Raw genomic sequence first — 22,167 nt, forward strand, 5'->3', positions numbered from 1 at the left:
GCCCTGCTTCAGCTCCCTGGTCGGGCTGCACCAGCTGACCAGCGCCAATTGTCCGGCACTCCCCAGTGAGATGAACCCGGTACCTCAGTTGAAAATGCAGAAATCACCCATCTTCTGTGTCACTCACGCTGGGAGCTGGAGGCTGGAGCTGTTCCTATGCAGCCATCTTGGACACGCCACCTCATTTTTGTATTTCTAAATTATTTTACTATGCTATGTATAGAATATTTTCTAACTAATTTATTTGATGCATTATGTAATTTATATGTAATAATTATTTTGTATCTTTATGATTGAAATAGAAGGTCTTGACTTGGGCTGTGACATTAAATGACTAATTTATTTAATTTAAAGAATATTTATATATTTTTCAGAAACTTTCCTACTCTAAGTAAAACTCTTCTGCAACCATTAAAAAGACCAAAAAAATTTAAAGAGACAAGAAACTATTTTCATAAGAAACTTACATTCTAGTAGGCAGATACTGCTTTAAATGATCACTCTGACTCAATTTTATTGAATAGAGTGTTGGTGTATGTTCTCAATGGAAAGGAGACCACTTAGAAAACTACTGTGACTGTGTAGCCCAGAGTTGGTGGTGACTGACACTGCCATCGAGATGACTTGTGATTATGGTAATTAAGGATCAGATATGGAATATATTTCTAAGAATAATTCAATCTTTTGCTGAAAGATTAGATGTGAAGTAATATAAATAAGTCAAGGGTAACTCTAAGGTTGTTTGCTCAATTGAAAGGTTGGGAAATAAACCTAAACAGTTTTCTAATACCATTTCCAAAATGGAAAAGTCTGTAGAAAAAAGGGCCTGGTTGTCAGAAGAGGAAAACAAGATGTCAGTTTTGAAAGCACTAGACAAGACACCTATAAGAGCCAAGTAGACATACTGAAGTAGATATCAAGTATGTTTCCATTTTAGAGAAATTATCAGGGCTAAATATATAAATTTGGAAACCAGTGCCAGAGACATGACATTTAAAACCAGGAAACTTGCTGTGCAGAAACCTTCATTTTAATTATATTCAATTTTGGTCTGTTTTTGTTTTTGTTGCATTTCCTTTTGATAACTTAGTCATTAATTATTTGCCTAGGCCAGTGTCTGGAAGAATTTCTCTTAGTGTTGTTTTTTTTTTTTCCCCCCTAGGATTTTTGTAATGACAGGTCTTATGTTTAAGTTTGTAATCTAACTTGAGTTAATTTTTGAATATGGTAAGAGATAGGGGTCTAGTTTTATTCTTCTGCATGTAATTCTTTATTTTTCCCAGCACTATTTATTGAATAGGATGTTCTTTCCCCAGTGTATATTTTTGTTGACTTTGTCAAAGATCAATTTGTTGTAGGTATGTGGTTCTCTATTCTGTTTCATGATTTTATGTGTCTATTTTTTATATCAATACCATGCTGTTTTGGTTACTGTAACCTTGTAGTATAATTTTAAGTCAACAGAATAAACAGACAACCTATAGAATAGGAGAAACATTTTCAAGGAAACCATCCATCGAAAGGCTAATATCCAGAATCTACAAGAAACTCAAGCACCTCAGTAAGGAAAAAATCAAATAACCCCACTAAAAGTCAGCAAAACGCATGAAGAAATATTTTTTTATTTGAAGAAGACATACAAGCAGCCAACAAATATATTTAAAAAATGCTCAACATCTTTAATCATCAGATAAATACATAAAACCACAGTGAGATGCCATTTTACACCAATCAGAATGGTTATTACTAAAAAGTCAAGAAACAACAGATGTTGACAAGGATACAGAGAGAAGGGTATGCTTACACACTGTTGATAGAAAAATAAATTAGTACATCTCTATGGAAAACAGTATGAAGATTTCTCAAAGAGCTAAAAATAGAACTACCATTTGATCCAGCAATCCTACTACTGGATATGTACCCAAAAGAAAATAAATCATTATATCAAAATAGCATCTGCACTCATATGTTTATCACAGTACCATCCACAATAGCAAAGTCATGGAATCAGCCTAAGTGTCCATCAATGGATGACTGGATTAAAAACGACACACACACACACACACACACACACACACACACACACACACACACACACCATGAAATACACCTTAGGCACCCAAAATAATAAAATCATATCTTTGTGTAGCATGGATGGAACTGGAGACCATTATCATAAATGAAATGACTCAGAACCAGAAAGTAAAAAGCCTAACTTTTCACTTAAAAGTGGGAACTAGACAATGGGTACACATTGACATACAGGGTAGAATAATAGATATTGGAGATTCTAAAAGGTGGGATGGTAGGAGAGGGTGTAAGAATGAAATATGTACTATTGGGTAAAATGTTCACTATTTGGGTTATGGGTACACTAAAAGCCCAGACGTCACCACTATGTAATATATCCATGTTAAAATAACAAAAAACAAGCAAACAAACAAACAAACACTACACTTGTAGTCCCTAAATGTAAAATAAATAAATAAATAAATAAATAAATAAATAAATAAGTTAGCTTAGAAAAAATAGAAATCAAAACAGGTAACTCAATGAAATTATGTCACACTGAGCCCAGATAGGGACATGAGAAGGTTTTAGACTGAGACTTGGGACACTCATATTTGAGGGAGTTAATGGATTAGAATATGAGATTTAAAAGGACTCCATGAGTTAAGATGAGAAAAATACAGACAATTATTAGAGAAGCTAATAAACTGGCAACTAAGGAAAGTTCAAAATAGTTTATTTTTAGGTAGTAGTAGAAGTGGGTTGGGATATAGGGCACAAGCAGAGGAGTTAGCTTAGATAGGATGGCAGATGTTAAATGAATTGTAATGGAAGGAACAATAGAATAGGTTGCTTTAAATGTGTGGTTGTTGAATCATTTGGAAAGTGTCTTCTGATGGACTCAGGTGAAATAAGCAGCAATGTCTGATGAAATAGCAATCAAAGTGAGTATGAGGAAAATAGTGTTACTGACATGCTACAGCATCTCCTTGAAGTAAGTGAACATGAATTTAAAGTAAGTTCAGTCTACAATCATGTGTGTCAATCTCAAACCCAGTGTAGTTTACTCATATGCCCATCAGAAATAGTTAGGGTGTTGAATTAAAGTAGGATTGAGCCTTGACCAGGGTATGACAATGGAGGGGAAAGAGAGTGATTTAAGGGTGTATGCAATAAGTGATTATAGAAGTAAAAGGTGTAATCTAATTCACAGAAGGAGGCAGTAGAGAATCTGTTGGGGATGACAGACACTGAAATGTTGGTAGGGTCAATGGATTGTGGGATGGAATAAGCGCTAGGGGAGAAAAGAACTACAAGGAGTAAATTAGAAAGAGAAATGAGGCTGTGCATAGAATATAAAATACTTAACATCAAGATTATGTGAGTTAACATTGTGAAGATAATATAGTTATATATTATGGTAGTATATAGCATACTTGAATGGGAGTAGGTTGTAGAGTTAGAGGGAAAATTCAGATCTTTGAGTTGAGACAATATACTCCTAGGAGATGTTAATGTTGCAAATAAATAAACTTTGCAGATATTGAAATAATGAAGACACTTAGGTGTTCTCCATGCCTTGGCTATTGTGATAAAGAGAATGTGATGTGTTTGCATGTGTATGTATGTAATATTGCACAGCCACATAAAGAAGGAAATTCTGTCATCTGCGACAGCGTGGATGAATGTTGAGTGAATTATGCTAAGTGAAATAAATCAGACAGAGAAAGACAAACATTGTATCATCTAACTAATATGTAAAATTTTTTAAAGTCAAAGTCATAGAAACAGAATACTGGTTTTCAGGCAGTTGGGGCTGAGAGAAATGGGGGAGGGTGTTCCAAGGGTTATAATATTGTATATTTCAGTACAGTTAGAAGAAAGAACTTGAAATGTTTCCAAGACATAGAAATGGTAAATACTGGAAGTGATGGATGCCCTAAATCTGACTTGATCATCACATATTCTAAGCATGAAACGAAATATCACATGTATCTCATAAATATGTACAAACGGTATGTATCAAGTAAAAAAAAAGACAAAAAAGATGAATAACCTCTGGGGAATTAATGTTCAAAGTAATGACTATAGCTAAAAATGTTGCATTGCATACTTGAAATTTGTTAAGAGAGTAGATCTTACCTGCTATCCCCCCACATATACAAATGATAACTGTGCAAGGTGACAGATATGTTAACTAAGGGTAATCATTTCACAATATATAGTATACCAAATCATTATCACGTTTTACACTTTAAATTTATATAACTTTGTCAATTATGCTTCAATAAAGTTGGAAAAAATAACAAAGTAAGGTTGGGATTGCCGGGCGTGGTGGCTCATGCCTGTAATCCCAGCACTTCGGGAGGCTGAGGCGGGAGGATCACCTGAGGTCAGGAGTTCAAGACCAACTTGACCAACATGGAGAAATACTGTCTCTACTAAAAATACAAAATTAGCCAGGCATGGCGGCACATGCCTGTAATCTCAGCCACTCAGGAGGCTGAGGCAGGAGAATCCATAGAACCCAGGAGGTGGAGGTTGTGGTGAGCCTAGAGCACACCATTGCACTCCAGCCTGGGCAACAAGAGTGAAACTCTGTCTCAAAACAGACAAACAAACAAAGAAAGTAAGGTTGGGATTACATTAGAGAAAGATATAACAAGTCAGATGTTAAATGTTAAAGAATTAGAGGGGATGCTCAGGTAGGTTAGCTATGACTATGACAAGGAGAAGATATGGGTAGCATGGTTTGATGGCATCATCTTCAAATAAGTAAGGCTTTTAAGGAGGATAGGGTATGAGGAAAAGATAAAGACAACTATACAACATGTAGACATTGAGCTGTGAGAGAAGAGGGAGAGAGAATAGCCACCACTTGAGAGTTTACAGTCAAAGGAAAGAGATTCCTAAGAAGAATATGAAAGAAGTGTACAGAGCTGCTTGGGGGAAAAGAATCACACATTGAGGGATGACTTGGAAACCGCTGACTTCCTGGGGTATCTGAGGTAATGGTAATCAGGGATTAATTTTAACGGCCTCAAAGGTAGATCAGAGTGGGTTGACTGTGAGTGTTGGTATGAAGTTAGTAGTGCTGGGTTTTGTTAGAAGCTCACAGAGCTCAATAAACATTTGGAAATTCCTCCAAAGGCAGTGCTAAATCTACAGGACTCTGTACTCCACTTCACTTACACAGGTGGCATTGTCCACGGCGCTGCAGGACACAGCTCCAGTGATGCTTCCTAGAGTCCTTGATCACCTCTTGGATGGAGGTTCAGAAGGGAAAGTCATTGTGACCTGACATGTAGGTTTCTGAATTCTCCACCATACTTCCCACTTGTGTAGAGTGGAAAGTGTTTATTCACCAAAATCACGTACTGGCTTTGAAGATTATCATGAACTACATTATTAATATTGCCATTTTACACACACAAACATTCTCTCTCTCTCTCTCTCTCTCTCTCTCAATTTTTACTGAATGCAATGACTCCAATATTCTCAACATATCAGGAGGATCAAACTTTTACTGCTTAGAGTAAAATGAGGAAATGAACCAGGAAATGAAGTTTCATTAAGCCACCTGGTGTCTTTCTAATATAACAATTTTTCAAGTCTGAAAATCAACTATTTAACCAAATTAATTGGGAGAAAACTTTGTAAAATATGCCACTGAATAGATATTAGAAAAATATGAAAACTATGTTTTTAAAAATCAGAAATGTTGTGTTACCGAGAATTTTGCTTTCTAAGCCTTTTATTTTCTCCTCCCAGATTCTGAGATATTTCAAGGGATAATGATGTTCTCTTTTATATTCTCAGCTTATTGCATTTTTTTTCTGCTTTCTACTCACTGAATTTAGATTATTATAACTTACACTACTTAAATTTCAATTTGATGTATTAACATACCTTCCCCCACCCCCACCCCCAAGTCAGTCTCAGCATTTATTTAATTTGGCTTGTGATAAATCTCACCGTGTCAGTCATGGGTAAAGTTAAGGTTTTCAGTTTATGTCACAAATACAACTAATTAAGTATGTATGCACTGTGACTTTGAAATAGAACACTGAATTTGCAGAAATGCATAGGTATACATATTTCAACATATAATAAAATTGTATTTTCTTGTTAATTTTCAAAAATGATTTTTAAAATAGCAATCACATATTTGCATGAGGAATGTATTAATTAATGGAATGCTTCCACTTGGTCACTCAATAATATTCAACAGGGAAGCTTAATCTTTTGGAGTTAATTATCTCTAAAGCTGGGCTGCTACCTTTTTCTTTGCTTGAAATCAATAGTCACATTTATAAGGCTAACTTTTCAATCCATCATTCTGAAATTTAACATAGGAAAAAGTTTTTTAAAGTTTAAACATCATTTTTAACTTCAGATTCTGGTCATAAACTGTATAACTATTAAAAATATCTAGGACATTGTTGCCATTTTCTCATGAAGAGTAGCTTTTGATACTATTAATACGACTTTACATTCTGGGGTACTGTTATAGGTGATAGGAGGTATACTGTAATCTGGCCCCTTAAGTGCCTCATTTAAGAACATATGTTCTCATAAGTATAAACATTTTTCCTTCCTTGGATGTATTAATTTCCGTATAAAATATAATAAGTTAATACAGACATATGCACATAAAATTTGAATTAACATCATGAAATGTTTAAGTCTTCCTGGCATACCTGATTAATGGAATCTTAGCCCCATAATGCTCTGCACAACCTCCAATATTTCTTAATATCCAATATTCTTCCACTGTGCCTTCTGTATCTCATTTTGTCCACAGAGTATTTTCCAAGTATCCACAATATATTTTCTTTTTCTTTAATATTTTATGTTAATTTTTCAGTTTTTAGAGATGAGGGTCTCACATTTTCACCCAGGCTGGCATGTAGTGTTGCGAACCAAACTCATGTCAGTCTCAACCTCCTGGACTCAAGCAATCTTCTCACCTCAGCCTCCCGAGTAACTGAGTAGCTGGGATTATTCACCTGGCTAATTTTTCAAACAAAACAAAACAAAACAAAATTATGGACATGGGGTCTTACTATGTTGCCCAGGCTGCTCTGGAACTCTTGGAGTCAAGAAATCCTCCTGCCTCAGCCTCCCAAAGTGCTGGGATTGCAGATATAAGCCACACGCCCAGCCCAGAATATTTTTTCTATACCTTCCTTTCTTTTTCTCACTGAAACCTGAGGACAGTTTTTCTTGTAGCCTTCTTAGTTGGTCACTATTCATTCTTCTACAGTTGTGTACCATAGACAATGAAGTATATAGACAGCGTTGCCCTTGTTGCCATATTCAGGCCGTTTTTTTTCCCTTCTCCTTCTGAAAACCCTAGCCAGCAGCTGTTTCTTGTCTCTCTCTCTGACTCTCTCCCCCTTACCCTCTCTCTAGCTCGTTTTCTAGTAGCTTTACTCTCAGTTTCTGCTTATCCTTTACTAAATGTTTTAGCATCTAGCTTGCTGACCTTTTGTTTATCACCATTGTGGTGATATTTTTTGATAACTTTGGCATCCCTCTTGGTAATCCACTCACTTTGGTTGTTTAAATTTTTTGATAATGATTTTGCTAATTTTCCCCTCTCCTTCACCTCAGTCCGTCTCCCATGGTCTTATCGTATAACTTTTCATGCCTGTAATTGCACACCCTGCAATACCTTTAATTTAAATTCTTTCACTGTCTGATCCCCACTTCCTGTATTTCAAGTTCATTCACTCATGCATTGTAGTGACAAAATTTTATAAATTTTTTTAAAAAGCAACAGGCACTTCAAATTGTATGACTGCACTGACACTCCTGTGTCTAGTACCCACTGCAGGTCCCCATTTTCTTTTCAAAAGCATACTTACACACCCACTTTCAAATTCCTTGTCTCTTTTTGTATGTTCCATTGACCTGAAAACACTAAACCTGTTTAATTCTCATCCTACCATTAAACTCTTGTCCATTTTATATATATCTAATATAGCAGCTCAAACTTAATGTATTCCAAATTCATAATTGATTATTGAGTCCTGGACAAACCTTCTTTTCTGCCAGTATTTGTTTATATTACTCTTTGATTTCTTCATTTCTCTCTTTTGACACATCTTGTCCATCAACAAATCCTTTAAACTCTCCCATAACTACATATCATGGATATGAACACTTTTATCATTATGAAGGTTAACACCCTTGTTGAAGTCAAATTCTCAGCTGGAACATTTCAATAGCCTCCCTCTTGACTTCATTGTTTCGAACCTTCATTCAGGTACATGTCAAATAGTGAATGAATGTCTCATCAAAAAAGCTAATATTTTGGTGGAGATTTGAATGATGTGAGGGAATATATAGCTGTCTAAGGGAAGAGTGTTCATGGCAGAGGCAGTACCTATTGCAAAATCCTTAGCCTATTCAGCCTACCATGCGTGAGTCCAGACTAACTGCTCTGGAGAAAGCAAGGGAAGTAGCAGAAATGAAGATAGAAGAGAAATCAGAATCTGGGGCAGTTTTAGATCATGAATGCCTTTTTAAAGTCTTTCATTTTCACTCTAAGTACAATGGCAAGTGTTGCAGTGTTGCTGGCAAATGAGTTATATTATTTGGCTTATATTTTTAAATTGTCGTGTGACTGTTGTTTTGAAAGGAAACTGTACAGAGACATGGGCAGATGCAAAGAGACCTGTTAGTAAGCTATTATAGTAATTATAGTATGGTAATCTGGGTAGGACAGTGACTTAGATTAGAATTGGAGGGAGGGCATAGTAAAAAGGGGTTGGATTGTGGATGTATATTTAAGATGGAGTCAATATAATGTTTCTTTAGAGTGGAATGAATGAGAAAGAAAGAGAACAAATATAGTGGCTCTATAGTTTTTGACCTGAGCAACTAGAAAACTGATTGTCATTATTTTAGATGCTGAAAGTTACAGGTAAAGCAAGTGTAAAATAGTTTGCTTGTTTATCATTTTTTATCCACAAAAAAATCCACATACAATATATGTTTTAAAATCATGTTATTCCTCTGCCGATGTGATTCAGGGGGTTCCCGTGCATTAATAAAACAAAGTATTTAAAATGCTTACAAGGTGAGCCATATTTTCCTCCTGCCTCTCTCTCTGCCACCATCTCCTACTAAGTCACCACTTTGATCTTTGAGATGTTTCCTGAATATCTCCCTGCTTCAATTCTCAGTATTTGCTATTCCCTTTTCTGAAGTGCACGCTTCCCAGAAAGCATAGTAGCAATTTGTACACTCCTTCAGCTATTCACTCAACTCTTATCTCCTCAAAGATGCCTTTCCTGTTGATCCTGACACAGCCTTGAAACACCTCTTCTCAATTTCTCCCTCCACTTTTATCTGAATTAAATTAATTAATTATATAGCACTTCTCCCTATCTGTCATTATATTCATGTATTTTTAATTTTCCCTCCTTTCCCCATAAACTAATATATAATAAGGCAGAGGAGTTGCTGTTTTAATAGGTTTAATACTAGCTTTCTATATTCTAGGATAGAGGCATAGCATGTTAATTTTAATTATCAAATACAGATGGTTTTGTCTAAGATTCTTATTTTCATCTTTAAATAACTTTCACATCTGAATTATTTGCTTCCTGAGATCCAGGAAGTGACCTTGTTGCTCAGTTTATGGTTAAAAGATAAATTCATCATATGAAGTAGTCCATAAGTCTAGACATTTGTCTGTGCTCATACAAGTCACAGTGTGTAAGCATGCAATAGTATTGCAAAGATTCTATTATAAAAATAAATCTTAATTTCCTTCAAAGGCTTTTTTGCCCAAGTAGTGGAATAGGTACATGACAGCATTGAAACTGATACAAGTAACTTTCCATCAGAATCTCCATGTATGCATGATGAAACCAGAGAGACAAATGTGAACTACAATGCTTTGAGGCAAAAATTACAACTTAAACATTATAAAAATTATAAATATAATTTTGTTCATGTCCTGGAAAAAAATGTATCAAAAATTGATTCTAAGTTTTCAAACAAGTGATGAGAGTATTTCAAGATAGCACAGGAAGAGAAAACTATTTGAAATTAGTTTATAGCTATCTCCTTTCCATTTACTAGACTAGTATAGAGTTTGAAAAAGCTGTTTCGGCCACTGGAAAACTTTAAGCAAAAGTATACTTCTAATTTGAAGTTAACGCTTTAAAAAATATTTTTTTCTAATTTTTTGTTTTATGAAATTACTTTATTATTTTAATGCAGTAATAATTTTTACTAATAGTTTGTTAGTAAAATATTGAACATTTTATTTTTAATTTTATTAAATTTATGGGCTTTTCTTAATATTTAAAAAATACATTTTGAAACCTATTTAAGATGTAAATATTATTTCACTGATTTTTATTTTAATTTATAAATTATTCTAACTTTAAAACTAAATAGCAGTTATAAATACTAATACTTCTGTATTACATAAAACATTTATCAAAATGCTGGTGATGGAATTTTGTTCTGATATTGCCGTCCCTACTCTATTAATGCTGCGTTACCAACAGTGCCCGACACTTCTCATTAAAATCAGTAGTGTGCATTCCACAGGTCACTGGACAAAGTTTGGAATACTATGTCCAAAAAATAGAGTAAAGCTAATTAACTAATGAATATTGGCTTTATTGGGAAAAGGAAACCTAATAATAGAAAGATATTGAAGTCGGTGGTTAAGAAATCATTTTAGGAAGAAAACAAGTAAAAGAAGATTAGAGTATGCCTTTTTTTTTTTTTTTGTCTCCTCTTTTCCACTGTTGTATTTTATTTTCCTTGTGTTTTTTTTTTCCTTCCCTTTCATGTATCTTCACAGATCCTCACTGCTTTCCTATCTATCATCTCCCATTTTACCACTAAAATGACACCTTAAATATTTCCACCACTAAAATGACACCTTAAATATTTCCATCACAATCATGAGGTTACCCTTACCCTAAAGTCTCAAAATAGTTTTATATAAAACACAACTATAAATTGGATGTTTTAGAAATATGGTGATCTGAAAAGTCTTTCTTTTCTCTCCCCCCATATTTACCACAATTGGCCTCTGACTAAAATGGCTGCTAGACACCTAGCGTAGCTCAAATTAGTTAGCTGTAAGTCTCTCTGACCATTTCAACAGGAGTTAATGCGCTTTTGTAAACACATTTCTTAAAAAGGTCTATGTTGTTCCAGAGTTTGCTTTTGTTTTCTTTGCTTTTGTTTTGTCTGTTTTGCATTCTTCAATGTCAAGGCTACTATTGAAACTTTCTTTTTCCTTGAGAGCAGGCTGAGTTGATAGGATGTAATTTTTCTTACGAGTAAGACTTGGAAGCTTCTTTTAGATTTCAAGCCATCACTGCGAGTGGATTGGAGATGATTGCCTGAAACTCAGTAGGAAAATTTTCCGAAGGAAGAGGATGGGAGGGAAGGGGAGGGGAGGAGAGAGGAGGGCTTCTAAGTTTAGGATACAAGTGCAGGTTTCTTACACAGGTAAACTTGGGTTATGGGGATTTGTTGTACAGATTATTGTATCATCCAGGTGTTAAGCCTAGAACACATTTGTCCTCCACCTTTGGATTAAACCTCTCTGGGGCACACATTGCAGATAGTATTTGGGGGCCTCTTACCTAGTATATATGAGAGTAGAAAATCTTTGGCCCCTTTTTTTTTTAATTGGATCAATAATACCTGCTGTGTTTAGAAACACTTTCTCAGAGTTGCTGCTGCCCAGTGCTCGTCCAACACCCTTTGGATCTGATTCTTCTTAATGGCTGAATATTCATTCTTCAAGTCATAGACCTGATCCTGTTCTTTGGAAACTGCAACACAAAATAAGTCCAAATATCACATGCGTCTTTAACTGCTGTTGGCCAGTTCAGTCCATTCTAACTCAAAAGGAAAATTGAAACTCATCAACTTTTAGGATATGCTAAAGCTCTTCTATTCTTCTCTATGCTACTACATGCTCATCCTCAATAGGAAGGGATGCTACCTTTCATTAAGTTGGTATTTGGAGTGATTTCTGTATATCTAGCTAGGCCCTCCGAATGAGAGATGTAAAGTAAATATATCTTACTGTCTGTGGAGTAGTAGAGTAAAATACATAAAGATTTTCATCTATGAAATAGCAGAGTATAATACACTTAAAGTTAGGACAAATTTAATTTTATTAACCACTCTAAAATTTTTAAGTAATATGGCCAAAGCAACTAATGTAATTTCTATGAGTATGTTTCCTCATTTATAAAAGTGATAAATAATAATAATATATTTCACAACTTACAAGAATTGAATGAGAACATAAGAAAATTATGTAAAAGTAATTAGCCTAGTGGCTGGCATGTGGTGGGTGCTGAAAAAAAACTGGATGATTATTTCTGACATAAATGGAGAAATAATTTAATTCTGCAAGATGAAAATGCAAAGCTGTGTGCCTCAAACTACAGGAAAGATAAATTACTAAGGCATTTTATTGATGCTATTTCAGTGAAATTGTGCCAACAAGGCCTTTGATCCCTTTTATGAAATTATTTTTTGTTCTTATAACAGATTTAAAACAATAAATACATAGTTAAATTCCATTCATTGATAAATAGCTTCTACTAACTTAAAGTCATGAGAAGTGATATTTTTGGTCTTAAAATATTTGGTGTTTACATTAGAAAAAACAGTATTTCATTTGGGGCTCCATTTATTTTATAATAGAAAGTTTACTAAATATGATTTAAGGCACAGTACTATTTCCTGCAAATTAATGAGAAATGAGGGCAGTGGAAGCCGGAACACTAGTGTGTGTTCTTTAGCAACTTGTAGATTTCAGTTAATGAAGTACAGTAGACTGGAATATAGATTGTTTGAAAAACAATTGTAAACATGACAACTAACAAACAGAAGTCCTCTAAGTAGCCCATCTATAACTAGACCATTATCATCCACCGGCGCTCTATCCTGTCTCAAATTCATGTAGTCGTGATTAAATCCTGCTGGCACATCATCGCTATATAATGGCTCTACTAAACATTAAAAAATCACATTTGTCATCTTTTTTCTTCACATTTCAGTACTTTTCCAAAACATATATTGTATTGTTAATTATCAGTTTAGGCCAAAGTTGATTTTATTCTTAAATTCCCAAAAGAGATTATTAAGAGCATACATTGAAAATGTAGTTTACTGTAATTCTTTCCAAATACAAAAATATGAGGTTTTTGGCTAAGATCACAGGTATGTAGGGAAAAAAATGATTAATAACACCATATAATTTAAACAAAGCCTTGTTCCTTTGGAATAATGTTAATAGGCTTTTCTGAAAATATTTAAATTGTACTTTTTCTAATTTATACTGATGTATTTACAGCTGTATGTCAGGATTTACTGGAAAAAACTGTGAGAAAGTAATTGACCACTGTAGACTGCTCAGCATCAACTTTCTGAATGAAGAATGGTGTTTCAATATAATTGGAAGATTCAAAGTAAGTAATTTAATACATGGCAACATAATTTAGCACTTCAAAATACAATAGATCCAGTCAGTCTATATTTCAAATATTCTTATTAATCTTAGCCAGAGAAATATATCCTTATATGTATATTTAAATGTGACTTCTATAAAGCTTAGCAATAGGGGTTTTAATTTTTAAGAATTATGTTGGGAGTGAATTAATAAATGTTCTAGGAGGTGTTTTTATTATAAAGTAAGTGTAAAGCTAATTGAGTCCTGGTGATACAACTCTTAGTATATAAAACCCCAGTTACTAATACTTTAAGCTCTTTAACTAGATGAGAAATAAAATCAGTCTAGTGGTTGATTGTTAGGGTCCACAAAATATGCTTTTTAGTGAATAGTTTTTGAAATTAATTTACAAATACAAAATGTCTGTGCTACACATGGTAAGGGATATTTTACAACCTAGCAATGTTACTTATAGGTGTGTCTGTTGGAGAAATTATCAGGTATTTACTGAGAGAGACATACACAGGAATTTTCACTTCAAATCTGAAACAAAAACCTTGTACATAAGAGAATGGACAAATTCATCATGGTGTAGTCTTACAATGGAATTATAAAAACTAGTTAAAATCAATAGACAATAGCTATATGTATTAATTCTTACAAATATAAAAATACTGAATTTGAAAATGTCATTCATGTACAGTGTGACAATATTATTCAAAGTTGTAAAACAAATGTATACATACTTCTGTAATTACATAAATGTATATCAAAAGTATAAACACAAACTTGAGGATTACACACACCAGCTTTATTTGAAAGGCAACCTATAGGGCGGTAGAAGGGAGAATGAAATCAGGGAGAGTAGAAAGGGGACTTCCAATGTTTCTGCAAAGTTTTGTTTTTCAAAAAATACTTTTTTTGAGAAATACGGCAAGAAAAATAACTACAACATGAAGATAGAATAAATAAAAGTAGTATGGTTGTGATAAGCATACCTCATTACTATTCATTAGAAAGCTATAAAAATTAAAAAGTAGAACTAACAAGTTAAATATGGCAAAATTCCAGGATTCAATATAATTTTTTAGAAACCAGTAGTGCTTCTGTAATATAACAACAATGAATTAAGACATGAGACTAAAAATTAATACTATAAAAGTGAAAAAAGTATGATTATAAGTGTATCGAAGCACTTCAGAAAATGTTTAACAAAATGTGGCCAAGACCTCTATGTTAAAAACTAAAAAAAAAGATAACAGAGGGAAATTAAATATGCCCTATAAATAAAATTATAACATATTTATGAATTAGAAAAATTAATATTTTATGATGTCCTCTCTTCTTACTGATATTAACAAGTGTTTTGTAGAAATGGGCAAGCTGATTATAAAACTGATATGAAACATCAAAGGACCGCAAATAGCTAAGTAATCAAAAATAACAGCAAATTTGCAGGATTTTATGAAAATGATTTCAAGAGTTATTTTCAAGCTAGAGTATCAAGGCAGTGTGGTACTGGCATGTGATGCTTAATACTGAGTGTCAACTTGATTGGATTCAAGGATGCCAAGTATTGACCCTGGGTGTGTCTGTGAGGATGTCGGCAAAGGAGATTGACATTTGAGTCTGTGGGCTGGGGAAGGCAGACCCACCCTCAATCTCGGTGGGCACCATCTAATCATCTGCCAGCATGACCAAAATATAAAGCAGACAGAAAAACATAAATAGGTTAGACTGGCTTAGCCTCCCAGCCTACATCTTTCTTCTGTGCTGGATGCTTCCTGCTGTTGAACATTGGATTCCAAGTTCTTCAGCTTTGGGACTCAGACTGGCTTACTTGCTCCTCAGCTTGCTGACAACCTGTTGTGGGACCCCGTGATCGTGTGAGTTAATACTCCTTAATAAACTCCCCTTTGATATAAATCTATCTTCTTAGTTCTGTCCCTCTAGAGAACCCTGAATAATACATAGCATAAGGATGAACTAGAAGATGTCACACACACACACACACACACACACACACACACACACACACACACACGAAAGGAGAGTTCAAAGATAGATCCACAGGGAAATTTCTTTCTATCTCAAAAACACCAAGATAATTTAATGAACAAAGGAACATCTTCTTATTAAAACACACTTGGAAAAAATGTGACTCCATACTCCCTACCTCAAACCACACAATAATTAATTTTACATGAAGCATAAACCTGAGAGTAAAAGAGAAATTTATAAAACTTCTAGAGAATAAAATGGAGCAAAAAAAAAAAAACAAACAAACAAACAAACAAAAAAGGATGATATTCTTTATGACCATGCATTAGACTAAACTTTGTTAGATAGGGCACAAAATTAAATGGTTTATTGAACTTAATTAAGTTTAAAAACCTCTGTGCATCAAAATAATTTTTAAAAAGATAATAACCAGGGATTACCCATCTAAATTTACATTGGAAGTAAACTTAATTATAATAGAGGTATGTGTTGTTCACATGAGATAATATGAAATAAAATGTCTTTATTGAAACAAAATGATGTCTTTATTGAAACAAAATGATGGAAAAAATCGAGAGAAGTACTAATCAAAAACTGGTTGATGCCTACCTTACTTTTATGTAAAATAGACTTTAAAACTTAAAAATCAGAAATCGTAAAATTCTGATTTTTAAAATTCTTAAAATTAAAAAATTAATAAATCCTCTTTCATGGTGGGGTGTATTTGTTTCTTTGTGCAAAACTATATCTGAGTTATATTGTCCATTTTTAAAGGGAAAGAAATAAAATTAGAAAATATATATTGTATAGACAATCTTTAGATATCAATGAAAATAAAAGGTAAATACACATTTTAAGTGTTCAAACTGTCTCAAATTTTTAAATTTTATTTTATTTTATTTTACTTTAAGTTCTGGGATACATACGCTGAATGTAAAAGTTTGTTACATAGGTATACATGTACTATGGTGGTTTGTTGCACCTATCAACTCCTCATCTAGGTTTTAAGCCCCGCATGCATTAGGTATTTGTCCTAATACACTCCCTCCCCTTCGCGCCACCCCACCTGATGTGCCTCAGTGTGTAATGTTTCCCTCCCTGTCTCCATTTGTTCCCATTGTTCAACTCCCACTTATGAATGTTTGCTTTTCTGTTCCTATGTTGCTTTGCTAAGGATGATGGTTTCCAGCTTCATCCACATCTCTGCAGAATACATGAACTCATTCTTTTGTTATGACTGCATAGTATTCCATGGTGTATATGTGCCACATTTTCTTTATCCAGTCTATCATTGATGGGCATTTGGGTTGGTTCCAAGTCTTTGCTATTGTAAATAGTGCTGTAATAAACATACGTATGCATGTGTCTTTATAGTAGAATGATTTATAATCCTTTGGGTATATACTCACTAATAGAATTGCTGGGTCAAATGGTATTTCTAGTTCTAGATCCTTGAAGAATCACCACACTGTCTTCCACAATGGTTGAACTAATTTACACTCCCATCAACAGTGTAAAAGCGTTCCTATTTCTCCATATCATCGCCAGCATCTATTATTTCCACGTTTTAATGATCATCATTCTAATTGGTGTGAGATGGTATCTCATTGTGGTTTTGATTTGCATTTCTCTAATGACCAGTGATGACGAGCTTTTTTTCATATGTTTGTTGGCTGCATAAATGACTTCTTTTAATGGGTGTCTGTTGATAAACTTTGCCCATTTTTTTATGAGGTTGTTTTTTTCTTGTAAATTTGTTTAACTTCCTTGTAGATTCTGGATATTAGCCTTTTGTCAGATGGCTAGATTTCTCACTTTTCTCCTTATTTAATCTGGCTAGTGGTCTATTTATTTTGTTAATCTTTTCAAAAGGACAGTTCTTTGATTCAAAGATTTTTTGAAGGGATTTTCGTGTCTCTGTCTCCTTAAATTCTGCTCTGATCTTACTTATTTCCTCCCCTTCCTTGTGGCATCAATCGGCATTCTGTGTCTAACTAATCAAGCGGGGACTTCGAGAACTTTTCTGTCTGGCACTCTGTGTCTAGCTAAAGGATTGTAAATGCACCAATGAGCACCCTGTCAAAACGGACCAAGCAGTTCTCTGAAAAATGGACCAATCAGCAGGATGGGGATGGGGTCAGATAAGGGAATAAAAGCAGGCTGCCCAAGCCAGCAGTTGCAACCCACTCCAGGTTCCCTTCCACACTGTGAAATCTTCATTCTGTCGCTGTTTCCAATAAATCTTGCTGCTGCTCACTGTTCGGGTCCCCACCACCTTTATGAGCTGTAACACTCACCACAAAGGTCTGCAGCTTTCCTCCTGAATCCAGCAAGACCACTAACCTGCCGGAAGGAAGAAACTCCAGACACATCTGAACATCAGAAGGAACAAACTCCAGACACACCATCGTTAAGAACTGTAACACTCACCGCGAGGGTCCGCAGTTTCGTTCTTGAAGTCGGTGAGACCAAGAACCCACCAATTCCAGACACAATGGCACAGTCTGTCATGGCTTCCCTTGGCTAGGGTAGGGATGTCCCTGACCCCTTGCACTTCCCATGCAAGGAATGCCCCACCCTGCTTCTGCTCGCCTTCCATGGGCTGCACCCACTGCCTAACCAGTCCCAATGAGATGAACAGGGTACCTCAGCTGGAAATGCAGAAATCAGAAATCACTCGCCTTCTGCGTTAGTCTTCCTGGGAGCTGCAGACCGGAGCTTTTCCTATTCAGCCATCTTACCACATCTGGTAATCCAAACTGTCAAAAAGTTAATGAAATATTGTTTAAGGCAATATGAAGCTATCATTTTATATATTCATATCACAGAACATTAAAGTATACACAGTTTATATTTCTGTATCACAAAGGAAAATTGAGACAGCATGTTCACACGTATCCAGGAAAAATATGACTTGTAATAAGCTCACTGAGTGGCGGTAGGGCAGTATGTGCCGGAAATTTTTCAACCTGTAATAATTCAGAAATATCCAAAGTAAATTTAAAAGATTATATAAAACATGCATACCAAATATTCATTATAATATTTATTGTAAAGGAAAATCAAATTAAACAACAAAAATAGTAAAAATTATAGTGTATCCATATAATAGAAGATGAATCCGTTTGGCCTTGTTTTTCAAGCTTGTTAATCACATTGAAAATGCTCAAGTTAAAATATTTTGTGAAAAGCCGTTGTATCATTCTATTATTTTGTTTTAGATATTTGTATGTATTTATCTGCTTGTAAAAAAAAAAATAATTTTTATGTGTTTTCTGAGGTGCTGAAAAGGATAGAAGTCATTCCAGGACTGCTCCCTCGGAAATCGATTTTACCTTCTAGAGTGGTACAGACACTAGAAAATATATATCAGGAGCGGAGGCTTTCCCAAGTAGCAGAAAGCATAAGGGAAGGGAGCCATTGAGATGGCAAAAGGTGATGTGGGATTTGATGTCATCCATCGCCATTCTCATTTAACATTTAACATGAAAATTTCTTAGCATATTTGATTTGGTTTGATGGAAACATTAAAATATCCAAAGCCTGTGACCTGCCTGGCCCAGGGACAAATTGAAACAGACAGGGACACCGAAGCAAGGATCCAAAGAGAAACATGGAGGAAAATGGATTTGGAATTCACAGAGTGGTTCCGTTAGTATGAGGATTTAACATAAGACCAAGTTTAATCAGAGTTTTGATGGCCAGTGGGGCCAGGATGAAATTTGTATTTATTCGGATGTGTATTAAATAAGCTAGAAGAAAATAAACCAACAAATTTGACGGTGGTTTACTCTGGTTAATGGGATTAGACTAAAATTAAAATGTTCTGAACAAAAATATGTTTCTTTTTTAGTATGCATTTAATGAAAGTTCTATGAAGAATAAAGCATTCCTCATAGTAACATTAAGATTAGGAAATTGATATTAATAAAATAGGCTGGAAAATATGAGGAGAGGAAAAAACCCTGTAGGTCAGAACCTTATTAATTCTAAGCCATGCTCTTCATTATGAGTTAAATTTCTCTATTTTCAATTCATTTTCTTTATAATTGAAGTGGCATAAGGATGGCAAACTTTCTCATTGAAACTGTGATGAGGAATATCTAATTAACCACATTCACAATGTCAATTGCATTCTCAATATTAATAATATAAATGGCCTCAGTGATAAAAAAATTGTTGCTTTACAATTGAGAGTGTTAGGTTTCTAATCACCATCACATAAGTATGAACTATTGAACAGATTAAGAGCTCGTGGAAGAAAAAGAAAACAAAAAACTGTAGTTATTTTCATGTTTATATAAATAAATGACATCCAATACATTTTAAAATGTTTGATATTATGCGCATTGTAATTGTAAAATACAGGTACTATGCAATTAAATATTATTTATTATGCCTTACAGCAATGATTCAGGCATTCTTTTCCTTATAGTTTCAGTAATTTACTGACACATTTATTTTCATTTTGATGGATAATACATATAGTTAGAAATGCAATTTCTGGTTTGTGTCTATTCAAATATTGTATAGCTTCCTAATGTTATGACTTTAAATTATTGATTGTTTTTTGTTATACCATCAAAGAAAATAGCACTGGAGCTTTATACAAAGCTCTTTTGGTTCTCTTCTTTTGGAATTGGCTCAGGAGTGCATATATAAGGATTCAGTTTATGTTTTATCTTGTTTTCTTAAATCTCTTATAAGGCTTCATTAGAGAACCGACAAAAAACATAAAATTTAAAACTAATCTACTTTAACTTCACCATCTGCTTTATTTCTGTGTTCTATTTCTATCCACCAGTTAAATCTTTTTTTTTTTTTTTTTTTTACAATTATCTTCAACAAGAGTGACTTATGTAAACTCACGCTGAAACAAGTAAAGCTCGAATTAGAATTCCATATGAGTACAATTTGCATTTGGGTAGGATTAAAAGTTTTAAATTTCAGTTGCAACAATTGAAAAATCTAAAGAAAATCTCTCTCTCTCTCTCTCTCTCTCTCTCTCTCTCTCACTCTCTCATTATGTCTGTCCCTCTCTCCTTGCCTCCCTTCCCCCATTACACACACACACACACACACAAACACACACACACACACACACAGAGGGAGAGAAAGAGAGAGAGAGAGGAATTTGAAGGCTCACATAATTAAACTTTGCAGAGAGGAAACCAGGTAAGCTTTTAACCAGAGGCTCAATATTATCATACTTCTCCTTGTTTGCTCTACAATAACAACGATATCATCCTGGAAGTTCTCATAAGAACTCAGACATATTCCTGCTTGAGGCCTTTGTTGTAAGCATTTATACCCAAATTTTCACCCACATTTATTATTCATCAGTTTCTTCATTCTGCATAGGTATTTTCTCAAATGTTACATTCTCAGTTTGTCCTTCTGTAGAAACCCAATCTAAAATGTTAAATATAGTCCTCCCTAGGTATCTGTGGAGTGTTGGTACTAGGGACCCCCACCTACTTGGAAACTTCATGGATGCTCCAGTCTCTTATATAAAAGGATACAGTGTTTGCATATAACCTGTCTACATCCTCCCATATACTTTACATTATCTATAGATTACTTGTAATACCTAACACAAAGTAAATGCTATGTTGTTGTACTCTATTTTTAAAGGAATAATGACAAGAAAAAGGAGTCTATATGTGTTTCATACAGAGGCCACCATCAATTGTCTTAAAAAATATTTTCAGCCACAGTTGGTTGAATCCATGGATGCAGAACTCATGGAGAAGGAGGGCTAACCACACTCCCATACTCTCATCCAGCCGATAGGCGCCATCTCCTCTTTCTTTGTTTTTTTTTTTTTTTTCCTTAACAACTAATTGCCATCTGGCTTCCCAGTTTACAACATAGTTCTTCATACATTTTTTTTATTGACTAGATTAGGCTGAAATGTAATCTCTACGAAGAAAGATATATTTGTTTCTTTGTATGATACTAACTGTCTTCTAGGGAAGGAAGAAATATTGCCCTAAAGGCAAATTATGCCAAATGTAGTTGGTGGAACCCTATTTGTAGGGACTCCCTTATAGAAAGTGCACAGACTACATAAACTGACCAGGAGAACTCTTTCTTAGTAAGGAGATAGTCAGAGCTAATTTGACCAAGACTGGAAAGCCAGATTCCATTTTATAGCAATACATAGAATATAGGAAAAGATGCATGTGTTGAAAGGTGTGAACAATTAAGTGATGCATAAAAAAATTGCATTATGGTTTTATGTAAAAAATATATATATGTAAAAGTCAATCAAAGAAAGAAGCATTGCAGCCAGGCCTGTAATCCAAACTACCAAGGAGGCTGAGATGGAAGGATGGCTTGAGGTCAGGAGTTCGAGACCAGCCTGGAATAGATAGTGAGCTGCAATTTCTATTTTTTTTTTTTTCAATCTGTGTGGTCTGGTGGCACATATCCATAGTCCCAGCTACTTGGGAAGCTGGAGTGTGATAATCACTTTGAGCCCAGGAGTTAAGGCTGCAGTGAGCTATGGTTGTGCCACTACACTTCATCCTGGGGTAACAGAGTGAGATCCTGTCTCAAAACAAAAAAGAAAGGAAAACAAGGAAAAGAGAAACAGAGGGAGAAAGAAAGAAAGAAAGAAAGAAAGAAAGAAAGAAAGAAAGAAAGAAAGAAAGAAAGAAAGAAAGAAAGAAAGAAAGAAAGAAAGAAAGGAAGGAAGG

General features: G+C 34.5%; 1 protein-coding gene across 1 annotated transcript in view; it reads left to right on the forward strand.

The window, feature by feature from the left end:
• Positions 1–22,167, forward strand: part of LOC105553836 (protein eyes shut homolog) — a 443,064-nt gene that overhangs the window by 383,153 nt on the left and 37,744 nt on the right. Inside the window, exon 8 of the mRNA XM_011999994.1 lies at positions 13,370–13,484. Within this exon, the coding sequence (XP_011855384.1) occupies positions 13,370–13,484 (115 nt within the window). The remainder of the gene's footprint in view (positions 1–13,369; positions 13,485–22,167) is intronic.

Source organism: Mandrillus leucophaeus, unplaced genomic scaffold, assembly GCF_000951045.1.
Source record: "Mandrillus leucophaeus isolate KB7577 unplaced genomic scaffold, Mleu.le_1.0 Scaffold610, whole genome shotgun sequence".
NCBI lineage: Eukaryota > Metazoa > Chordata > Mammalia > Primates > Cercopithecidae > Mandrillus > Mandrillus leucophaeus.